At 38.2% G+C, this 24,410-nt stretch overlaps 1 protein-coding gene across 1 annotated transcript in view; it reads right to left on the minus strand.

Moving 5' to 3' along the window:
- LOC103516581 overlaps positions 1-22,017 on the minus strand; it is a 42,424-nt gene extending 20,407 nt beyond the window's left edge. Inside the window, exons 1-8 of the mRNA XM_026828932.1 lie at positions 21,508-22,017; positions 15,782-16,251; positions 15,012-15,582; positions 13,934-14,007; positions 13,520-13,581; positions 3,300-3,626; positions 2,855-3,049; positions 2,266-2,589 (exon numbers count right to left, since the gene is read on the minus strand). Coding sequence (XP_026684733.1) covers positions 2,266-2,589; positions 2,855-3,049; positions 3,300-3,626; positions 13,520-13,581; positions 13,934-14,007; positions 15,012-15,582; positions 15,782-16,242 — 2,014 coding nt within the window. The 5' untranslated portion in view covers positions 16,243-16,251; positions 21,508-22,017. The remainder of the gene's footprint in view (positions 1-2,265; positions 2,590-2,854; positions 3,050-3,299; positions 3,627-13,519; positions 13,582-13,933; positions 14,008-15,011; positions 15,583-15,781; positions 16,252-21,507) is intronic.
- Between the last annotated feature and the right edge of the window lie 2,393 nt (positions 22,018-24,410).

Here is a 24,410-nt window from a genome sequence, read left to right on the forward strand (position 1 = left end):
CAAAGAGGAAGACAAAAATCTAATCTATAGATAGGAGCAGTCATTAGGAAAAGATACATCCTTCCATTGATGAGATAGAGCTGGGTTAGTCATTGATAATTCTAAATAGACAATACCTAATCAAATGGGAATCGTTTTTTATTATCTTTACTCGCTCGTGAAGAATTTGCTTCTGCCTCTGTTTGTTCTGATTTCATATCTTGCTTTGAATGATTTTGGTTCTGTTTACAATCAACCCAAATACTTACTTACTTACCTACTTCTTTGTTCAACAATTTTGTAGGGTCTTCTCAACTTTTATTGAGCAAGTAGCATCTCGGAGAGTTGCTTCCTAAACACAAGCCTATCATCCGTGACTCGTGTGAGAATATAGGGTAAGTACCGTTTGCTATATGCCTGGTATGTGCGAAATTATTTTCGCCAAAGACAGAGACACAAACGATTGTTTCTTTGCCGATGCAAAGAATGCATTTTGGGGACGTTAGGAAAACAAGAAATAGATCGTTGCATACATGCGAAAATATAGGTTACCGTTTGCTATATGCCTGGTATGTGCGAAATTATTTTCGCCAAAGACAGAAACACAAACGATTGTTTCTTTGCCGATGCAAAGAATGCATTTTGGGGACGTTAGGAAAACAAGAAATAGATCGTTGCATACATGCGAAGCAATACATTATCAATCTCTGCCAACTGGCAGAAGGTACGGAATTGAAATATCTTAAGAAGTTCAGAGATGTGATATATAAAATGAAACAAATCTGAACTAAGAGCGAGAAAAACTACACGTAAAGATAAATATGTATGTTACATATAGGACGAACGGACGTTGCAAGGAGAAGAGAGAAACAAGATTTAAAAATAGAAACTGCTGAGAAAAGCAAGATGAAATGGAACACTGCATGGCAGATCCTCCTATCTAAATGTCTCTTGCCCCAACACTCATAGGATTACCAGTCTATGAGACTTCTTGCATTCCAAAAACCAACAGGAAAGCCGGCTTTCTTCAATGAGCATTTATAAAATCAAAGATATGTATTGAGAAAACTTGAAGAAGGTGCACCGAAATTTCTTCTAACAGAAATGACATCCTAGAATTAGGACAGTTCAACTTCTACTCGAAGGCAATACACCTCATTTTATCGTCCACGAGTTAACAATGTTCGTTATTAGATTGTGATAACTGATTTTGAAAAGGAAAATAATTTGAGTACCTACTTTAATTAGGTATTTATCTAATTAAGTCTAGGTAATCTAGGCAATTATTTATGTAATTAAGTAAGCAAATACTTTTCGAAATATGGGTACTTTAATTAGGTATTTATCTAATTAAGTCTAGGTAATCTAGGCAATTATTTATGTAATTAAGTAAGCAAATACTTTTCGAAATATGAGTTCGTTATTAGATTGTGATAACTGATTTTGAAAAGGAAAATAATTTGAGTACTTTAATTAGGTAGTTATCTAATTAAGTCTAGGTAATCTAGGCAATTATTTATGTAATTAAGTAAGCAAATACTTTTCGAAATATGTTTGAAGAAAGCGGAAATTATTTGACAGGCCCGGGTATGGCTTTCAAATGATGTTATTAGGGTACCTACTGACAACGGGTACCTACACTGACTGACTTCCAGGTAGAAGAGAGAGACTGAAAGAAATTCTTGTGCTCGGACTTCCGAGCTTATCATGAGACATCTCTGCACAGGTCTTGTAGTGTTTGTACAGAATCAGTCAAGACAGTTAAAATCAGTCGTCCTCTTCTTCTCTTCACAGGGTACCCCGACACTAGTTGACAACATGTTGGGAATTCTTACAGTGGCGTGGCGTCAGATTTTCAAAAGGGGAAACTAAAAACCCATATGCCAATCAGCTGTCCAAGTTGTACCCTGAATATTTTTCATTTGGTTTGTTCGTTCGCTTGTTTGTAAAGGTGTCACCGTGTGACCACACATAGTAGATCGGCTGTCGATCAATGTCGACTGAACCGTCCACACTGCTTCGACAAAACAGATTCACATCGTCGATCGACGGCCGGTGACACACTTTAGGCAATAACAACTTTGGATATCTTTGGATATTCGGAGGAAATATAGATTGGGGCAATTATGGGCTATGAATTTGATGGGCGAAAGCAAGGGGAGATCCATTCCCTTTATTGGAGGACAACTAGGATTTGAACAGGCGGAGTCAAACCTTTCTTCTTAAACCTTTGGTGACCGATGGTGACTGGTTACCAAAGGGTTAAATAAACACAAAGAAACTCACCATGCTGATATTTGAAAGGATGCCCTGTCTCACTACTGGAGCTCTGCGAATGCTGTGACTCCTCATTGGCCAACGCCTGGCTGCACATCTGCAAATGTACCAGCAGATCCCCGCTGGATTTACATCTCTGGCGACAAAACTGGCAACGTGTGGACGCGGATCCGCCATTGTGAATCGGACTGCCCGTGCTGCTACTCGTGGCAACACTGCTAGGACTGGGAACACTCGTGCTGTCTAACGACGAGTGGAGTTTCTGATGAAGAATGTATTCAGACAGACACTTGGAGACGTGCGGGCAGAACTTGCACTGCAGGTTGTTGTTACCTGGAAGAGTAAACACGGTCAGTTAATAAAACCATGAAGATATTACTCCCGCGTTCATCTCTATAACTCCATGTAGAAAAGATTGTTATTCTGAGCAGACACAATTTTCAAAGACGTCTAAAGGTGTGTCCACATAGTCGACCGGCCATCAATCGACATAGATTCACAATACATTCACATCGATCGAAGGTCGGTCGACATCGATTGACGGCCTTCGACTGTGTGTGGACACAAGTTAATACGATTTGACAGGAAAATGGCTTACCAGGCTCATTGGAACTTGTGGTAGTCATCAGTCTCTCCTTGAGTTTATCGAAGAAGGAGGCGTTCTTCTTTTTGAACATGTCCGGGTATTTCTTGTTGTTGTCTTCGGCAGAGGAGTTGGAGTTTGAATCGTGATGGGTTTTGTCTGCCTCGTTGAGTGACAAATCAGTGGGCGTGTTGAACACATCCACACCACCTGTTGGACCAAAATAGGGATAATGGGTAAAAAAGTAAAATAAGAAATTGGTTCTTTGCTATGTCTAGATAAGGTAACTAATATGGGTTAATATTGTTTGTACCAGGACTGTATTTAGGGGGGGAAGGGGGCCCGGGTCCCCCTCCCTCCCGTTGAGCTTTATTTTTCTTTAGCTTGATTAAATTAAAACAATCCCTAATCAACTTGTAGGTATAGCTCTGTGATGTGTGATATCATATTTTGAACTTACCAATAACGGACGCAAAGTCTTTGAGAGCACTATTCGGACACGACTTGGCGTAGATATCATTCAAATCCTTCTCAGACATGGCCCCATCTGACTTGCGCCCTTGTGACTCCGGGTTAGGGGAGGTTTGACCCCCCTTGGTCACAGACGGGCCTTGAATGGGGATAAGGTTGGGAATGGGACGGGCAGGCTTTTTCTTTTCCGGGCCCTCAGTGTGGCCCGCGGCATGATGGCTGTCCAAACCGTGGACCTGACTCTCGTGATGTTTGAGCTCGCTTTCCCAGGCGGACTTGAACGAACACACCCGACACTGGTTCAACTTGAGGAAGCCTGAAAAATAGTAAAGCATAGATCAGTAAAAAAAAAAATAATAAAATAGAATATAAGTACCTTGTTTATCCTGCCAGAATGAGACTGAAAAGTCCCTTTACTCCCGCAGTCTAAACAAGGTAGAAAATAGTAACTTGTTAAGTTGTTTATCCTGCTCAAAAAAATAAACGGGTCTTCTTCGTCCTACGTTGGCCTTTATCCTACTTTGGCACTCTAAATAAACCATTTGGTATTGATAAGTAGGGCCACCGGCTTTAATAAACGCTCTATGTATGTCACTGCAACCTGGTTAGATGGCACTCTAAATAAACCATTTGGTATTGATAAGTAGGGCCACCGGCTTTAATAAACGCTCTATGTATGTCACTGCAACCTGGTTAGATCTTTTGTGACTTTCCCTTTATTTATCTAGAAAAGCCCTGGTCTTGTTACGAAAGCTCAAATGTAAAACCTTACAGCAACTCTTCAACAAGGTATAAAGATAGTGGAAAACTTAAAAGATAAGACACAAAAAACGAAGCTAAGAAAATCTAAATTGGAGAAGCAGGAAGGATATTTACCTCACTAGTAATGACGGGGGGTTTAGGGAAGGTTCTGCCATCGTAAGAGTGATAGAACATATCCACATCATCTTGGATGCCGTGGGTTTGAAGGTGCTCCATAAGAGTGCTGCAACAAAGTTATAGTTTTAGAATGATAGATCCTTGAGTGGAAGATAACCACTGGACTACCGAACCATTGGAACCCTTATTGGAATAATGAGGATAAAATTCTACCTTCAGCTAGTAGGTACTCTATGAAACCTTCGAAATTCTTAAAAAAAGTAATATCAATAAAAGATCCCGTGACGATTAAGGTCGGATGCCAAGGGACTATTTCCAAATATCGTACCTTTTAGACATAGAAGAGAAGGTGCACTTATAGCATCGATAGGAAACATTGGAAGAGGACTCCCTGGGGTAATGAACACTGAGGTAATAGATCCTTGAGTGGAAGATAACCACTGGACTACCAAACCCTTGGAACCCTTCTCAAATACATGGAGATAAAATTCTATACCTCGGCTGGTATTAACCTGAACTTCGTTGGTTGGCAGACAAGCGCCTTGACTACTGGTCAATTGAGGCAGTATGTAGTAATAGTCCAATAAGAAAAGTTCCGGTGGGTTTTTCTTGGAATGACCTAGTGTTCTCCCTGGTAGGAGCCCCCAGGTAAACAATTCTATGCCGATTATGAAAAGGCCCAATCCCACGGGACTAGTTCCAAATGTCTTACCTTTTAGACATAGAAGAGAAGGTGCACTTATAGCATCGATAGGAAACATTGGAAGAGGACTCCCTGGGGTAATGAACACTGAGGTGGCTCTCGTAATCAGAACTGGAGGTGGTTTTGAACTCGCACATCTCACAATACAGGACGAACTCTTGATCTGAAAGTAGACAGGAAAATTATAAGGTTAAATATAGTAAGAATACAAACACAGTGTGCATACCAGCAAAATCATACACAAGAAAGCCGGAAGCAGGATTTACCATTTTACCTACATATATCGTTTCACGTACAAGTATGATTTTTCCTAGGACAACATAACTTTTTGTTCGAAGCCATGTTGGATAACCCAGAACTCCCAAAAAAAAGAGCATCTGGTACATTTTTCTTCACTTTTTCCATACAACCCAATAGTTAAAATGGACCTTCACAAAGTTACCTAGTCTTCAATCAAGTATTTTTTTTACCTTCATCATCTTCATTGCTGCCAAGTTTTGCTGACTCGTCCTTCCTGATGTTATTGTTGTTAAATTCTGCTGCACTTTGTTCATGGAGTTTGCTGATCGTCATGTTTTTCACCTGGAATGCATTTTGATTTTCAATATTATTACAGGTCAGTTGTCCTTACCTACTGGTTTCAAAAACCTACATTTGGAAAATTGTAAAGGGATAAAAAAAGATCAGAGTAATGTACAATGATCCAAGTCTAATACGCAAGTGCTCAAGTAAGTAGTGAGACTGAGTGCAAGCTACATAATATGTACATACATATTTCCTAATCCGAGCTAATACGTAAGTGCTCAAGTAAGTAGTGAGACTGAGTGCAAGCTACATAATATGTACATACATATTTCCTTGTACTAGCGTTTACTTATTTTTATTACCCTGACTGAAGTCGGGATTTTGAATTCCGTCAGTTCTTGGCTAATTTCTCTCATCAATCGTTTATTTTCAAATTCGTAGGCATTTTACGATTCATTATTACCCTGAAGTCGGGATTTTGAATTCCGTCAGTTCTTGGCTAATTTCTCTCATCAATCGTTTATTTTCAAATTCGTAGGCAAAATTTGCCAATATATTGTTTTTGACTGAAGAAAAGTGAAGAAGTCCCATCAAAATCCTCGATGTAATCACAGCACGATACATGATAATATGAGACAGGTCTCAATTTCCATTAATCAATTCTTGGGTGGCTAACAGACCAACTTCACTCCCAGAAAGATTTTAGTAACGAAAAACAATAAACTAAAAAGATATTTGAGAGGATCCTTCACTTAGGTTAGGTCCATACCTACGGTACCTATCAGTTTACAGAGATTGCAGATAGCGTACCAAAAATACTTTCTTGTAAAAATATTGAAAGAGACATTGTCATGCAAATCGGGACTCCAGAAATGAATACGACGAAGAATGCATAGTTAGTCCAAGAATACAAAGATAGGGCCGAGCGCATGGAACTTGGAGAACAAAAGAATGATGACCCTACCAAAAAAGTTGAACCTCGCTTACCCTTTACGATTCTTATACTGGGAACTTAAGATTTGATGATAATACTGGATGCTGGATGTTCTTGTTTGTTTTACCTACTTTTCTCACTAAGCGACACAAAGTTCGTTCTTACCTCACTAACGTCAGCCATATCGTCACATCCAGTTTCATTCAATCTGCTCAGAGCTGCCACCCTGTAATGCTCCTTGACATGGGCTAATACCACACTCCTGTCACCATCCCTGTACAATAGGAACAAAGAAAGGCGAACCATTAGATATTGTTCCTCGTAAGTCGTACCCACGAGTACCTACCTAGGCAGGTACACGATTAAACCCATGCATGTAAGTAGTGAACTATAGTACCTAGGTACATACATTCTGATTATTAATTTATTATTAACCTCCGTATAAATTGTTGAAATTATTTTGAATAATCATGTTTTATTTTATAAATAGTAATCATAAAATTCCCATTGAATTCTAAATAAATATAAATAGGTAGGTAGCACCCATCTTATCAGAATTCATTACTTATTATTTCTCCCAATTAGCAGGCATTTGGCAAGAAAATAATTTCAATAGAAGTTAACAAAGCACTGACCTAACTGACCTTCGTCCTAAATTTATTCCTCTCCTAATACCTATTTGTTTGTGCCCGCGCCTGATAATTTACGTTCATTGATAACAGTTTTTAATCTCGTAGTAAAAACGTTATCACATTATTTAGGATTTTTATTTTGTACTCGCCATGCCTGTGGGTACTTTTCATTCATTCGACTCCATTCATAGCTCTACAACTCTACATTATTGTTCTTGTTGTACCTACTTTTCACATATTATTCTTATTGTTATTCAATTATTTATTTCGATTATGAATTATCATATTATTTACGAACATTTATGTAAAGTCTGATAACCTATGTAAAATGTATGTGTAGCTACACGTTGGTACGAATTTCCCGGAGAAAATCTGATAGGTTGTTCGGAATGTACATAGGTACCAAGTCATACTTAAAATATGATAAAATTCAAATTTTCTCTTAAAATAAACTCTCTCTCTCACTTTTCTCTCAAAATAAAAACAAAATTGCTTCTCCTTCTCTTTCTTTCTCCTCCATGACTCACTGTGTGATTGCATCCTGTATTAAATCCATAGGGAACAATGCACTCGCATTAATCCCTTGGAAGAAACACTCCATTGTAGAAAGAATGTGCCAAAGTAACACTGCACCTGGTAAGCAGTAGGAATTAGATTTGAAAGATATTTAGAAAGCAAAGTTTCGTTTATTTTTTTATTCTTTCATACATCGCTTAATCCAGGTTATCCGGGATAAGGGACATAGAGTACCTATCTACTTAAAGAACGATCTTCCAGTTTCCTTGTTTCTCAAATCCTCAAGGTAAATAGAACCCTTGTGTCCGTACCCTAATACAAGCATTTGGAGATTTCATTATCTTTTCTTTCGACTTGTTGTTTGACAAAACAACCACAGCCGTACCCTAATACAAGCATTTGGAGATTTCATTATCTTTTCTTTCGACTTGGTGTTTGACAAAACAACCACATGGAATAGTTTTCTGCTAATACAAGCATTTGGAGATTTCATTATCTTTTCTTTCGACTTGGTGTTTGACAAAACAACCACATGGAATAGTTTTCTGAATACGTCTTATGTATTAGAAATACTCGGAAGAATTTGGCGTGAACATGATTAATATCCTTAATGGAAGATATTGCATCAATTTTCTTCAGTTCAGGGGAAGACAAAAGCGATGACCAACTGACCATTAAATCAGAGACGTAGGTTCTAGTACCTACTGCTAATAGTAAATTGTAATTGGATACTGGATAGAACCCACTTAGGATGTAGCTTAGGAAATGAGGAATGAATGACTCACTTGAAATAAATTTATTTGAAACAAAATACATTGCTAATAGTAAATTGTAATTGGATACTGGATAGAACCCACTTAGGATGTAGCGTAGGAAATGAGGAATGAATGACTCACTTGAAATAAATTTATTTGAAACAAAATACATATTGTAATATACTTAATTGGGTAGGTACTGAGTTACTTAGTCCACCGTCATCGTCAGCATAAGTTGTGAGTTACACATTACAGGACTAGTGTGTTACTACTTACTTACGTATTTTGTCTTGTAATTAGGTACCAATATTGGTGTAATAATTAGCGCAGTGGGCTTCGGACCTGGAATTTGGTGGTTCGAGTCCAAATCATGTCACAAAATTAAAAGTAGTGCACCTACGGGGGAACGATATTTGTGTTAAGTCTTCAAGTTATTTTATTTTTTAAAGAGTTTTATGTCTACGCCACCAGGTAGGATTGATCTATCAATTGAGCACTGATTTTCAATGACAGAAACATAATGGATCTTGATAAGATTCATTCTTTGAATTCTATTATTGTTTTCCAAAGTTCAGGGTAATGTTTGTGCCCAGACCATTCAGTAATTCTGAGTGTCTCTGAACAAAGACATTACCATGCGACATCCGTATGAAATGTCAGGGATCCTCGTTAGGTATTCTCCCATTTTGTCTTCTCAATTCTGATTTTGGTGTCATCATTAATGTGTGAATTTATGCCAAATCATATCTCTCGCCAGGTATAATTCTGGTGACATGTGATGATTATGACAACTTTGTATTCCTCACATCCTTCGCACAGTCTTCGGAATATACTTGGTACATTATTTACACCGGGTAAATCACGAGCAGGAAGAGCAGGAATTAGGTACCTACCTACTCCTTTTCCTCATTCCGAGTAAGAGCACTTGGTGAATCTATTTTATCTTCGTCTTTCCTCAAACAAAATGAAAACGAGAAAAGGAAGGGAATAAAACAATGTGACACGGGGCAGGAAAAGAAGAGGAAGAAGACAGAAAGGGAGGAACGGGAAAAAATGCTGGAGCCAGCAACAGCAGGGCTCTTGAAACATTTGAAACACAAAACTCAACCCTGCCAAACCCATAACCCAGCACCCAGCCAGCAGACTTGATGAAGAGGTCTTTTGCTCGTCGATCAATACTGAAGCTAAATGCTACTCCCAGTGCCTTATGTCTTGTTCCGTACCAGGCTTCCAGGTGACAGGAGCAGCTGTGTCTTCCTCCTCCAAGTTACCTTTGTGTCCCCTGATGTCACTGGTATAGGTACCTCTTTTATTTATCGCCTCTATTGAAGAGGTTTAGGTCACTGGGAACACATTCAGAAAAGTTAATATTATGTCCCAAAGGAAAGAATAGGTAGGTACCTATTCATCAGACGATGAGACCCATCAACATTGACGTTCAACTACCAATATACCTAGTATCTACTCGTATAGGTACCCCCTATCCTGATATATCCTCTGTCAGTGAAACACACCGAACTAAACCGTCACGAAAATGTTTTCATTTCTGTGTCTGTTTCTGATTATTGTGAAAAAGTACCAAAGGTTGTGCTTTGTTTATTCCATCCGCTCGCGGTGAGATCACAGAAGCTTAACAATATGACGCTCAACCTACATCGATTAACATGAAACATACCGACGCGACGAGATGGTCGTTTGGATTCTCTAATAAAATACGCCCTTCGGGTGACGAAAAGGTCGCAAGTGACATTAGACACAATCCTAATAATTAACTAATACCTACTTCGTTCACAAAAAGTAATTATGGCAAGGTAAAAAATCGAAACATTCATAACAATCCAAACTCCATGTCTGGGTACCAGAGATTTAGTTGGGGGTAAGGTCCAACAGTGACTGATCATTTTGGCAAGTCCTAGGAACTCCATCAATCCAGCACTGATTTGGTGAGGATACCAAAATAAATCTTCCAATACAATACAAAGGGAACGGTTCCTGTACATCAGGAAGACCTATTCTTGGAACAGGAAAAGAGAGAAGCCTATGGGGGGACTACTCGATGGTAGTGATTTCATCTGTAGGGTAATCGGAACAGCTGCAAGAATCTTCTTTGTGGTATTTGGCACGAGCGCGCTGTCAGTTCTCCCCCTAAGTCTTTAACACTATTGGGGACATGCAGGAGGTATTCTTTTATTTATGAGTAGGTAGATGGTGCAAGACGGACCGAAATATCGCGGATACAGAATTGCTTTGAAGATTTTACAAGTTCAGTTACCTTTACCTAGGAGTAGGTTTTAGAATCAGTGCTGGAGATTTGATCCCGAGTACGCGCATGGTGCAAGACGGACCGAAATATCGCGGATACATAATTGCTTTGAAGATTTTACAAGTTCAGTTACCTTTACCTAGGAGTAGGTTTTAGAATCAGTGCTGGAGATTTGATCCCGAGTACGCGTGATATACAAACTGAAAAATATCTTGCTTTATAATTAAATTTTCGATTGGAATTGGTAGGTACTTACACAGGAAATAGGAGAGACCATAGAAGCAGGAGGGGAAAGATTGAGGAAGAGAATATAATTCTGACGACAAAGTCCAAACCATTTCGATGGAAACACGTACAAACCACATTTTATCTCTATTTGAGGTTTGCACTTTGAATAAGGGACTTCAACACGCCTTTGCAAAAAGAGAATACTTCTCTTTCTTATCACGAGCGTAGCACAAGACCAACAGAACTGTGTACCACTACTTCCATGTAGGTAATTTGTTATTATTCTTACGTATCTACCCATGTTACGCGAAATACTCCGTAGTATGGTTGTGTAGTAGCACAAGACCAACAGAACTGTGTACCACTACTTCCATGTGGGTAATTTGTTATTATTCTTACGTATCTACCCATGTTACGCGAAATACTCCGTAGTATGGTTGTGTACAACATTTACGTACACATTATATTTCGTATTGTTTGTGCAAAGAACTCATAATTCAGGAGTTGTGTCTGTTGTGTATAGGGTCTCCAGATCAAATTTTTAAAAAGTAGGACATTTGGTTCCAAAAACCCGGACATTTCATCGAAAACCCGGACATTTCCCAAATAGAAAGAACCATAATTTATTTTTCATGACGAAATCCAGTACCAAGGTCATGAGGTATGCCTCATAAAAATTAAAAACTGAATAAAGATATGTATTGAGAAAACTTGAAGAAGGTGCACCGAAATTTCGTCTAACAGAAATGACATCCTAGAATTAGGACAGCTCAACTTCTACTCGAAGGCAATACACCTCATTTTATCGTCCACGAGTTAACAATACAACTACACTTGGTACTTAGTAGGCGTTCACGCGAAAGAACCGACTTCGTTAGGAAAAAAAAGAAAGAACCATAATTTATTTTTCATGACGAAATCCAGTACCAAGGTCATGAGGTATGCCTCATAAAAATTAAAAACTGAAGACCGACAATTTTCTTTATCAAGGAAAATTATGTCCAAGACCACGCAGGTACCTACGTAGGAAATTAGTAATAATTTTCTTAAGAAAACTAGCAGTACTGCGATTATTACCAAATGCATCGCAAGATAATGGCATAAGTACCTACGTAGGAAATTAGTAATAATTTTCTTAAGAAAACTAGCAGTACTGCGATTATTACCAAATGCATCGCAAGATAATGGCATATATCAAATATCATTAGTTTGGGTGGACACGATCAAGCAAGATCAGCCTGATCAGCAAAAAGAACCAAGTATAAACATCAGAAAGAACAAAACTGAATCATCAGAATATGTATTGGTTACATGTTAGTTTTTTGATTAATCAGGTCTTTTAGGATTTCTCTGGTAGAGTACCCAAGGACTCAGGAATGTCAGGATACACTGTGAGGGTAAGCAGAATTATATTGAAAGAACAGAGTACCTAATGCCCGAAGAATTTTCATACAAGGACAAGGAATTTCAATTTTAAAAGTGAACTATAAAGGCGAGTCCACACATAGTCGACGGCCGTAGATCTATGTCGATTGACCATTGATCGATGTAATTTATTGTGAATCGATGTGGATCGACGGCCGGTCGACAATGAATCAGTGTGCACACCTTAAGGTCAGTGTGCTTCTTCTTATATTGAAAGAACAGAGTACCTAATGCCCGAAGAATTTTCATACAAGGACAAGGAATTTCAATTTTAAAAGTGAGCTATAAAGGCGAAGGTGGCTCTCGTAATCAGAACTGGAGGTGGTTTTGAACTCGCACATTTCACAATACAGGACGAACTCTTGGTCTGAAAGTAGACAGGAAAATTACTAGGTAAAATACAAACACAGAGTGAATATCAGCAAAATCATCCGAATAAAGAAAGCCAGAGGCAGGTTTTACCTAAATCCTATCATTTGCAACATTTTGTATTTTTACGCACATGTAGGTATGATGATCATTCTAAAGGCCAGCCACTCATTATTAGACCTGACAGGTTCACCTGACACCTGATGAGCACACACTATCAGATAGACCTTACAGGCGGACCTTTAATTTGCAACATTTTGTATTTTTACGCACATGTAGGTATGATGATCATTCTTAAGGCCAGCCACTCATTATTAGACCTGACAGGTTCACCTGACACCTGATGAGCACACACTATCAGATAGACCTTACAGGCGGACCTTTTACGCACATGTAGGTATGATGATCATTCTTGAGGCCAGCCACCCATGATTAGACCTGACAGGTTCACCTGACACCTGATGAGCACACACTATCAGATAGACCTTACAGGCGGACCTTTTCAGCCGTACCTGTCAGAAAGAGATTTTCTGGCCCAAGATAATGTTCCACGTAGGGCAAGCCATGTTGGGTGTTGGGTAACCCAGAACTCCTAAAAAATATCACCTCCTGCCTCCTGGTAGTCCTGGTATATTATTATTATTATTACCTTCGTCATCTTCATTGCTGCCTAGTTTGGCTGACTCATCCTTCCTAATGTTATTGTTGTTGAATTCTGCTGCTGTACCTGTCAGATAGAGATTTTCTGGCCCAAGATAATGTTCCACGTAGGGCAAGCCATGTTGGGTGTTGGGTAACCCAGAACTCCTAAAAATATCACCTCCTGCCTCCTGGTAGTCCTGGTATATTATTATTATTACCTTCGTCATCTTCATTGCTGCCTAGTTTGGCTGACTCATCCTTCCTAATGTTATTGTTGTTGAATTCTGCTGCGTAAGTATTTGTAAAAAAAGAAAAAAAAAATCCATCAGATCACTTACCGTTTTGAAGGTTCAGGGCTTCGTTAGAATTGGAATCCATGTCTGGAGCATACTGCTGACTGATTCTGCTGCACTTTGTTCATGGAGTTTGCTGATCGTCATGTTTTTCACCTGAAATGCATTTTGATTTTCAATATTACTTACCTACTGGTTTCAAAAACCTACATTTGGAAAATTGTAAAGGGATAAAAAAAGATCAGAGTAGAGTACAATGATCCAAGCTAATATGTAAGTGCTCAAGTAAGTAGTGAGGTGAGACTGAGTGCAAGCTACATAATATGTACATACATATTTCCTTGTACTAGCATTTACTTACTTATTATTACCCTGAAGTCGGGATTTTGAATTCCGTCAGTTCTTGGCTAATTTCTCTCATCAATCGTTTATTTTCAAATTCGTAGGCACTGCTGACTGCCACTGTCCGAGTCAGAATTGTCAGCACCTCCCATAGCCCTCATGTCTGAATAATGCTGATCTTCTGATTCATTCTGAAACGAAAGAAAGAATCAAAATCAAATCTCAAATTCTTTGTGGTGAAGCAGAGCTTTTTAACAACTTTTGTGGATATCACAGAATTACTAAGTACTTTCTTTGCAATTCTGAAAAAAAAAAAAAAAAAAAAAAATGCTAGATATTTGATTTGGATATTCCGCCTTCAATTTGACAAAGAGACTGTTCACCACCACAAGAAGTACTGACGACAAAAAAATATCAAATATCATTAGTTTGGGTGGACACGATCAAGCAAGATCAGCCTGATCAGCAAAAAGAACCAAGTATAAACATCAGAAAGAACAAAACTGAATCATCAGAATATGTATTGGTTACATGTTAGTTTTTTGATTAATCAGGTCTTTTAGGATTTCTCTGGTAGAGTACCTAAGGACTCAGGAATGTCAGGATACACTGTGAGGGTAAGCAGAATCTACAGACTATTATATTGAAAGAACAGAGTACCTAATGCCCGAAGAATTTTCATACAAGGACAAGGAATTTCAATTTTAAAAGTGAGCTATAAAGGCGAGTCCACACATAGTCGACGGCCGTAGATCGATGTCGATTGACCATCGATCGATGTAATTTATTGTGAATCGATGTGGATCGACGGCCGGTCGACAATGAATCAGTGTGCACACCTTAAGGTCAGTGTGCTTCTTGTACTTTACAACCTGCTATGTACTTACGTAGGTACGTACAAAATATAGGTAGGTACATCACCAAAATCTTTATCCGTGGGATATGAAACCTTCACTATCCCCCAGTGCACAATAAATAATACAATACCCCTTTATTGTTTCGAAAAAAAAAGAAAAGTTTAAAAGTGAAAACATAAAGGTTTTAGGAGAGGGTGAAAAGCCCCCCCCCCGTAAGGATAAAAACAAATACCATCGCAAGATAATGGCATAGCACAGGCTCTTCTGGTTCTCAAGTTACTAGAACCAAGTTCCTCGTGGCATATCATAAGTGATTAAAATTATATTAGAAGTATTACCTGAATATCTGAAGAGTTCTGGTCTTCACGTTCCAGACGTATCATCTCCTCCTGCTCATCCATATCATTGGCTTCCTCCTCATCCTGAAACAGATCAGAACCTCCTACACGATTCCGACGTCTGATTGCTGCCTGTCCTGCTGATGGCACATGATGATTCATCTCATGTACTGTAAGACTTTGCTTGATATCTGCTGTAAAATTACAGAGGGAGCATTTGAAAGCTCCTTCCCCAGTATGATTCTTCCAATGTCTGTCCAAATTCCATTTGTAGGGTGTTCTGAAGTCACAAAGTTCACATTTGATCATCGGCATCGAGTGGTACTTGACGTGTTTCGTGAACCTGGCTTTCATATGTGTCACATAGTTACACTTGACACAGCGGAATAATTTCTTCTTTAAATGAACAACTCGTTCGTGACGACTGACTAGATTTGCATTGTGGCTGAAGAACATGCACATGGAACATCGGAATTGTTTCTCTGTTCCCTCCCCTTGACTGATGGGGGAGCTGATTCTGAGATCATCTTCCATCATAGGATTCTCATCACTGTCTGTATTACTAACATTACTTTCCAACAAGACGGTAGGTAGCGTGGATGTAGAAATCACTTGCACTGGTGATGGTTGTGCTTTCTTCATCGGCACAGGCACAGGTACTGCTACCGGGGGAAACACTTTGGTTTTGTTCTTATTTGACTGTCTTTTCTTTCCAGCTCCCATCACGTGCACCATATGCGGTAGGTAGCGTGGATGTAGAAATCACTTGCACTGGTGATGGTTGTGCTTTCTTCATCGGCACAGGTACTGCTACCGGGGGAAACACTTTGGTTTTGTTCTTATTTGACTGTCTTTTCTTTCCAGCTCCCATCACGTGCACCATATGTATATGACGCTGTAACTTCTGACTGTGCTTTGAAGCATACAGACAACTGGAACATTCGTAGATTTTAATTTTCTCAAAGTGAACATCTCTCAGATGATGCAAGTAGGTTCTGGGGTTTTGTGTGAAATAGTCACAAGCATTGCACGCATAGTTTCGCTTGATTTTGCACTGAGGAAGGTCAGGTTCTTCCGTTGTATCTTGGATGACGTTTTGTTCAATGAGAGCGTTAGATACAGACTCTTCAATCCTTTTCCTCATGCCACTTCCGTACAAGTCTTCACCATCCACCACACTTCTGATGACCAGGCTATCCCCGCTGGCATGAACCATGGAGGGTGCTGCCATGTTTCCTATCTGTAAACAAAGAAAAGGAAGCAATGCAACATAATAGACTTGTGAAAATTTATACAAAAAGGCTTCTTACAAATACGATAGATAGGAAGTTAGGAAGGAACTCTGTCAATGAGAAAGAGCCACAGTAGAGCAAATTTTCAAAGTTATGTTCTTATAATTGCGTAATGTGTATCGTCGGCAAGTAAGTACGTAGAAGTAGGTAATGTTCCTACGAAGTTAGGAAGGAACTCTGTCAATGAGAAAGAGCCACAGTAGAGCAAATTTTCAAAGTTATGTTCTTATAATAGCGTAATGTGTATCGTCGGCAAGTAAGTACGTAGAAGTAGGTAATATTCCTACCAAGCCCATTGTTACATTTGTACCTTCCATTGAAGCAAATTAATTTTACATTATTTTAATGAGGTGTTCATAAATAAAATTCGTAGAGCAAATTTTCAAAGTTATGTTCTTATAATTGCGTAATGTGTATCGTCGGCAAGTAAGTACGTAGAAGTAGGTAATGTTCCTACTCAAATTTTCAAAGTTATGTTCTTATAATTGCGTAATGTGTACCGTCGGCAAGTAAGTACGTAGAAGTAGGTAATGTTCCTACCAAGCCCATTGTTACATTTGTACCTTCCATTGAAGCAAATTAATTTTACATTATTTTAATGAGGTGTTCATAAATAAAATTTGATATTTCCTTCGGAAGTGTCAAATGCACATTATTCTCTAGTTCGGCCTTGAGTCGGAGAGACTGAATGAAATTCCTCAAGAATGTCAGTAGGTAATTTGAAGATGACAAATTCTTTCCGATCGATGATTCGCAAAGAGAACATCAGATCAGTTCCAGAATCAATGAAAGCGTTCATTGTGTTTGTTCTAAGGAGAAGATAACATTTCTGAAGATTATAAAACCATGAAGCACATTCTGCATTCATCAGTGAGATAAGAAGATTGAAAGATGTTAGTGAAGCAGTTAAATCAAGTACTGTAAATGGTTTGAATTGAAGGTCTGGGAATAACGTCTCTCTTGTAAATAGTAGGTATTAATCAGCAAAATTATGAATCATGCAAATAAAATAAGAAAAGAGGTAAGTAGGTGTATGTCTACCATCATCAGATTAATGGTAATCGGTTTCCTCTGTAAGAGATGGGTCGAGTGTTCGATTCCCGCCCGAGCCAACTTTATCCTAAACATTATAAGGGTCGTTCTCGGAACGGTTGACTTTCTCCTATACCTATTGTTCTCCTTCTCTCTTCGATTTTGGAACGATAAGACCTTTGTTGTTACAGTTCCCTGAACCAAACCTTTTGAAATCAAGTTGGAATGAAACGGTTGACTTTCTCCTATACCTACTGTTCTCCTTCTCTCTTCGATTTTGGAACGATAAGACCTTTGTTGTTACAGTTCCCTGAACCAAACCTTTTGAAATCAAGTTGGAATGTCGTTCTCGGAACGGTTGACTTTCTCCTATACCTACTGTTCTCCTTCTCTCTTCGATTTTGGAACGATAAGAATAAGACCTTTGTTGTTACAGTTCCCTGAACCAAACCTTTTGAAATCAAGTTGGAATGACCAATGGTAGGATTAAGATTGGTAGGTATTCTAGGAATCAGGGTAGGTACGATCTACTAAACTTATGAGACGAGCTTAGTCATTTGTTTTCTCTGCAAATGCCTCAGATTGGTAGACAAGTACACATACATACCTAAATAGTAGGTATTAATCAGCAAAATTATGAATCATGCAAATAAAATAAGAAAAGAGGTAGGTAGGTGCATGTCTACAATCATCAGAAGCAAGTAAAAATATGTATGTACTTATACCTACCTACGTAGATTTTAGGTATGATTTAAATTTGCAATCACATCATCAGAAGCAAGTAAAAATATGTATGTACTTATACCTACCTACGTAGATTTTAGGTATGATTTAAATTAGGGTTGCCAACCGTACGTTATTTCCCGGAACAATCCGTATTTTTGTCAAAAATCAAATGTTCCGCCTTCATCAGTGTGATAAGAAGATTGAAAGATGTTAGTGAAGCAGTTAAATCAAGTACTGTAAATGGTTTGAATTGAAGGTCTGGGAATAACGTCTCTCTTTTTGGAATCAAAAAAACACCTAGGTAGGTATGTATATCTTGGTGATTTTTGATTTACTTATTTAAGTAGCTAAAAGAAAGATTTAATATGTATAACCTACAATAACCATCCCCGATTTAAATTTGGAATAAAAAAAACACCTAGGTACCTAGGTATGTATATCTTGGTGATTTTTGATTTACTTATTTAAGTAGCTAAAAGAAAGATTTAATATGTATAACCTACAATAACCATCCCAAAGCTGAGGGGAGATAAATAAACTGATATGAAGAAAGGATTAAAATTATTCGAATTCGAAGTAAATAATACACAATATTTTAATAATTACGTACCTACATGAAAACACGTAGGTTATATTGTTACCTACATTCAATATTCAATATCTACAGTATCTACACGCTTACAAATTACGATGATACCTACTTTTCATTCATTCAAAATTTGTTTCTACCTTACGAAAAAAATTACGCGCTTAAATTCAGAAAAAAATCCTACATTTAGTTGCATGAAAAAAGAGAACCTTAATATTTAATTGATGAATGCATTAAAAATTCAGGAAACAATAAACAATTAAGTAATTTGTGTCACACACCATTAATTAAAAGATTAAAGACAGATTAGAAATTTCGTGCAAAAGATAATTTGTAGCTAATGTGTACTGGTGCTGATGGTGGAAGCTTAGTATGCTTAATCAGCTTCCTATGAAGAGCATAGAGCATCAACTGGAGTGACGTCATCAGAGAGCTATTTGCTTCTCTGGAAATTCTAGACCGGTATCCTGACTAAATGAGGTGTCATTTTCTAGCACACAGCTACCTAACTATTAAGTAACACAAGAAGTAATTCAAGTATACCTAGATAACTAGATGTGTATAAACAAATAGGTACCTATGTATTTTTAAGGCTCGGACTTCCAAAAGAGTAGGTAGGTAGGTACCTATTTCATAAATACGTAAGTATTGTAATCAACGAGACTAACAACGCTATTTTGTCGCCGCTAATCTGGACTGGAATAGAAGTCTGCTGTCCCTTCTGTTTATAATTTGTCTGTAAGTAGTTGGCCATTACTGCTATTACATATGTGTACTGGTGCTGATGGTGGAAGCTTAGTATGCTTATTCAGCTTCCTATGAAGAGCATAGAGCATCAACTCGAGTGACGTCATCAGAGAGCTATTTGCTTCTCTGGAAATTCTAGACCGGTATCCTGACTAAATGAGGTGTCATTTTCGATTTAGTGAAAAATCACTAAGAGTGGAGACACTGAGATTGAAAGATGTTAGTGAAGCAGTTAAATCAAGTACTGTAAATGGTTTGAATTGAAGGTCTGGGAATAACGTCTCTCTTCCAAGGGTATGACACTCAATTTTTAAAAACAGTAGAGTAACTCAGTAGTAAGTAAGCAATGTAAGCATATTCGGTATTAAGTAATAAGGTTCAGGTTAAGGAACAAGTATGGACAGATACTTATTAGTCATTTAGGTAGTAGGTACTGACGAGCAATGAGAAGAATTCATTGACTGAGGAGAACCTATTCTTGGTATTTACGGAACATATCATCTCCTTTTTTAGTGAATAGATTATAGGAGGTAAGTATAAGACATTAAACTTGTTAATAATGAAGTAGATAGTAAAATTGGTTAACTGGTGCATTTACCATTGCAAAAAGTGTCCAAGCTCTACATCAGACATAAAACAGTAGAGTAACTCAGTAGTAAGTAAGCAATGTAAGCATATTCGGTATTAAGTAAGTAATAAGGTTCAGGTTAAGGAACAAGTATGGACAGATACTTATTAGTCATTTAGGTAGTAGGTACTGACGAGCAATGAGAAGAATACAAGTATGGACAGATACTTATTAGTCATTTAGGTAGTAGGTACTAACGAGCAATGAGAAGAATTCATTGACTGAGGAGAACCTATTCTTGGTATTTACGGACGGATATCATCTCCTTTTTTAAGTGAATAGATTATAGGAGGTAAGTATAAGACTTTAAACTTGTTAATAATGAAGTAGATAGTAAAATTGGTTAACTGGTGCATTTACCATTGCAAAAAGTGTCCAAGCTCTACATCAGACACTTCTGGTCTCATCATCAATATCTAAAGGCTAGGCCTTGTCTGTGAAGTCACTCATTTCTGTTGTTCGCCACACCCTTTTACTTCTGGTCTAGCAGTAAGAAATTCAATCGTTTGTCTTTTGTTCCTCTGTGAAGCCACTCATTTCTGTTGTTCGCCACACCCTTTTACTTCTGGTCTAGCAGTAAGAAATTCAATCGTTTGTCTTTTGTTCCCTTCGGATATCAGAATGGCTAAGGCCAACCTACAGAGAACGATATTCATTCGCCGCGCGTCCAAAGCATAACATTTTCCGAGTCAAGCGAATCATTTGGTAACATGAAAAGAAGAATCGAATGCAAGTGGCCACACCTGTATATGTGTCACAGAGTGACACAGGTGGCTGTACGCAAGTACATCTCAGGAAAATGTTACCACATGTTAGCGGTGGTATCATCAGGAACACATGGAAGTGTTTAGAAGAGACAATTGCACAGTGTACCATACCAATGTCTGTTTTAATTCGAGGATTCTCTTGTGGAAAACATATTGCGTGCTCAATTCAACCATTTGTTGGTTGGAAATTGAATGTTGCCTGACAAGCACAGTGTAGGTATACTAGGATCATGTGCCGGCATGACTTGATAACTTTTGACCATGTTCGAACACTGCGACCTTTTTTTTGCATGTGACGAATAGGAACACGATTTTTTGTTTGGATCATTCTACTTTTAAGGAGGTAAGGGTAAAGATCAAAAAAGAGTGTTTGACCATGTTCGAACACTGCGACCTTTTTTTTTGCATGTGACGAATAGGAACACGATTTTTTGTTTGGATCATTCTACTTTTAAGGAGGTAAGGGTAAAGATCAAAAAAGAGTCACAAACAAAACAATTTTTCATCCAAATCCCAAAGAGCAAAATAACAAAAACAATCGAGTAATTTTCCAAGCTCTTGAAAGCATACAAAAACGTTACATTGGAAGAAGTGAAAAAAAACAAAATGAAAACGAGAAAAGGAAGGGAATAAAACAATGTGACACGGGGCAGGAAAAGAAGAGGAAGAAGACAGAAAGGGAGCTAGATATATATGTATTTAATTTAATAGTTACCTGTTAAGAAAGGGATATCCAAAGGAGCTTTAGAAAAGCATTTAAAAGTTGAAGAAGACGTTACACGTTTTCACTAAAAAGTAAATAAATTATTTAGAGATAAAAGTGAAACACAAATATTATATCTATCACTTAATTTAACATAGGTAGAATAAAAAAATATTTAAATTTAAGTAAGTTTATTAAAAAGAAAAAAATAAAGTTTTTGAAGATCTCGAAGGAAAATTAGAAGTCACCACTGTCACTGATAAGTTTAAAAAGAATGTGATAAAAGAACTAGGAGAGACAGAAAAAATTGAAAACCCATTAGATCACATTACGCAAGGAAATGGAAAAGAGACGAGCAAGAAATGATAAGGTATTATCTTCCTCGACTAACGCGACTGTGAGACAAGAGGCAATCCGAAGGCAACGCACAAGAGAACCTCAGAGCCTAGTGAACGAAAATACAGCAGGCAGCGAGCCCGACCATGAGATTCATCAAGCAACAGCGAGACTCCCGAGTTCACTGATAGCTCTGATAACGTATCCCTTCAGATAAAGCAAGAGGTTACTTCTAGCTGGGAGCTCTTGCCAAATAATAAAATAAATAGAAAATAGTTACCATGGTGACGAGACAGCGGCAGCCTGTGCAAGACTTCTTCAAGTTTAGAGTTTACCCCTCTGGTTTTTGTACTCTACCTCGACATCCCTTGGTAAAGAGATGACTCATTTCCGATCTTTCATCTTTTTCTCCTCTCTCTCCAGTTCTCCTACACACTTGAGCTTTCCTGATAGCACGTCGTGATATACATATTTTCATGACGAGGCTTTATATCCGTCAAGACCTTTTTCCTTCTTTCATTGGAAAACATTTTATCCCTCAACTTTTATTCTTTTATCCCCCCCTCTTTTATTTATCGCCTCTATTGAAGAGGTTTAGGTCACTGGGAACACATTCAGAAAAGTTAATATTATGTCCCAAAGGAATTCAACACCTAGAACGAGGAATGCGTACCAAAGCTATGAAAACTGACACACTAGTGCTCCTAAATACCAACAGAATGTACCTGCGTACTATCCAAACGGTCAAAAATAAATTTTGAGAAGGCAGACACTTTCCTCGTAATTATCGACCATACAGAGAATGCCGCCTCGTGGCTACTTAGCCTACAGCTTTGTGCCTGATCATAGCATTTGGCACCGCGTCAAATCTCCAAATCTTTTTCATTCTTATTTCATTCAAGATGGTCACAGATTCTCGTCTTCCTCTTCCAAAAGACGAAAACTCCGAGACGAAATATTATTTTTGGATCAATCATGTCTTGTATTTTGGCAGCATCCGTATCTTTCAGTAAACGCTGAATATTGAAGCTTCCGGTCTCTGCACTTCGTGTTGCACGTTAGGTACTTGTACTTATTCTTCATAACAGGAAATGCATTTAGGTTACATTCATTATCTCAAGATATTCATCTTTGCTTTAGTTTGATACTTGAGATGATTGTCCCTTACTTTTTTCATGAAAGGAGAAGATGAAAAGATTCAATTCATAATCTAGGTATGTACTTTGATGAGAGTACCTACCAAATCAGTACCAACTAGAAGTCCCTCTTCACCCAGATTCTTTTAAACAACCATTCATCATGTCTTGTATTTTGGCAGCATCCGTATCTTTCAGTAAACGCTGAATATTGAAGCTTCCGGTGTGTGCACTTTGTGTTGCACGTTAGGTACTTGTACTTATCCTTCACAACAGGAAATGCATTTAGGTTACATTCATTATCTCAAGATATTCATCTTTGCTTTAGTTTGATATTTGAGATGATTGTCCCTTACTTTTTTCATGAAAGGAGAAGATGAAAAGATTCAATCTAGGTATGTACTTTGATGAGAGTACCTACCAAATCAGTACCAACTAGAAGTCCCTCTTCACCCAGATTCTTTTAAACAACCATTTTTAGAGTACTGTGGTCACGCCTTTTTATTATCCACCTCACACAACAGATTATTATTGGAAAACGTTCATATTGAGCAAGAAACGTATCAAAACTATGAAACTTTCCTCAGAATTTCCGTATCACGTCATGGAGCCTTTACTGAGAACACAAGTAACCTGGTTAATCCCGAAGCGGGGAATAAAGGAAACCTCAATCGAGAGATTTCTGATAGCAGTCCAACCCAAAGTCCGCGGGAGTCTACACGCGCTTGAGAATTCCCTAGGAGTAGGTTTTAGAATCAGTGCTGGAGATTTGATCCCGAGTACGCGTGATATACAAACTGAACAATATCTTGCTTTATAATTAAATTTTCGATTGGAATTGGTAGGTACTTACACAGGAAATAGGAGAGACCATAGAAGCAGGAGGGGAAAGCTTGAGGAAGAGAATATAATTCTGAGGACAAAGTCCAAACCATTTCGATGGAAACACGCACATTTTATCTCTATTTGAGGTTTGCACTTTGAACAAGGGACTTCAACACGCCTTAGCAAATAGCGTCCTAGTGACCCAAAAAATAAAACCCCGACCCAAAAAAGCTGTGAGTTTCGTTAGAAATGAATAGGTAGCTCACCCCTAGAGGAGATTTAGCTAAAAATGGGCTGTCTGCGAAGCGCTGTGAGTTTCGTTAGAAATGAATAGGTAGCTCACCCCTAGAGGAGATTTAGCTAAAAATGGGCTGTCTGCGAAGCTAACGACGCTTTCGCAAACCAAAATAGTAATGGTAATCGGTTTCCTCTGTAAGAGATGGGTCGAGTGTTCGATTCCCGCCCGAGCCAACTTTATCCTAAACATTACCTGTCGCGTATAATATCTCTAGTAGCGCGGTCAAACTTTCTTGACTTGGCGGGGCGGAGCGCTACCGCGCTCCTTAATAAGGGTTCGGATTTCGGAACGGTTGACTTTCTCCTATACCTACTGTTCTC

The sequence above is a fragment of the Diaphorina citri genome, unplaced genomic scaffold, assembly GCF_000475195.1.
Source record: "Diaphorina citri unplaced genomic scaffold, Diaci psyllid genome assembly version 1.1 scaffold1607, whole genome shotgun sequence".
Lineage (NCBI taxonomy): Eukaryota > Metazoa > Arthropoda > Insecta > Hemiptera > Psyllidae > Diaphorina > Diaphorina citri.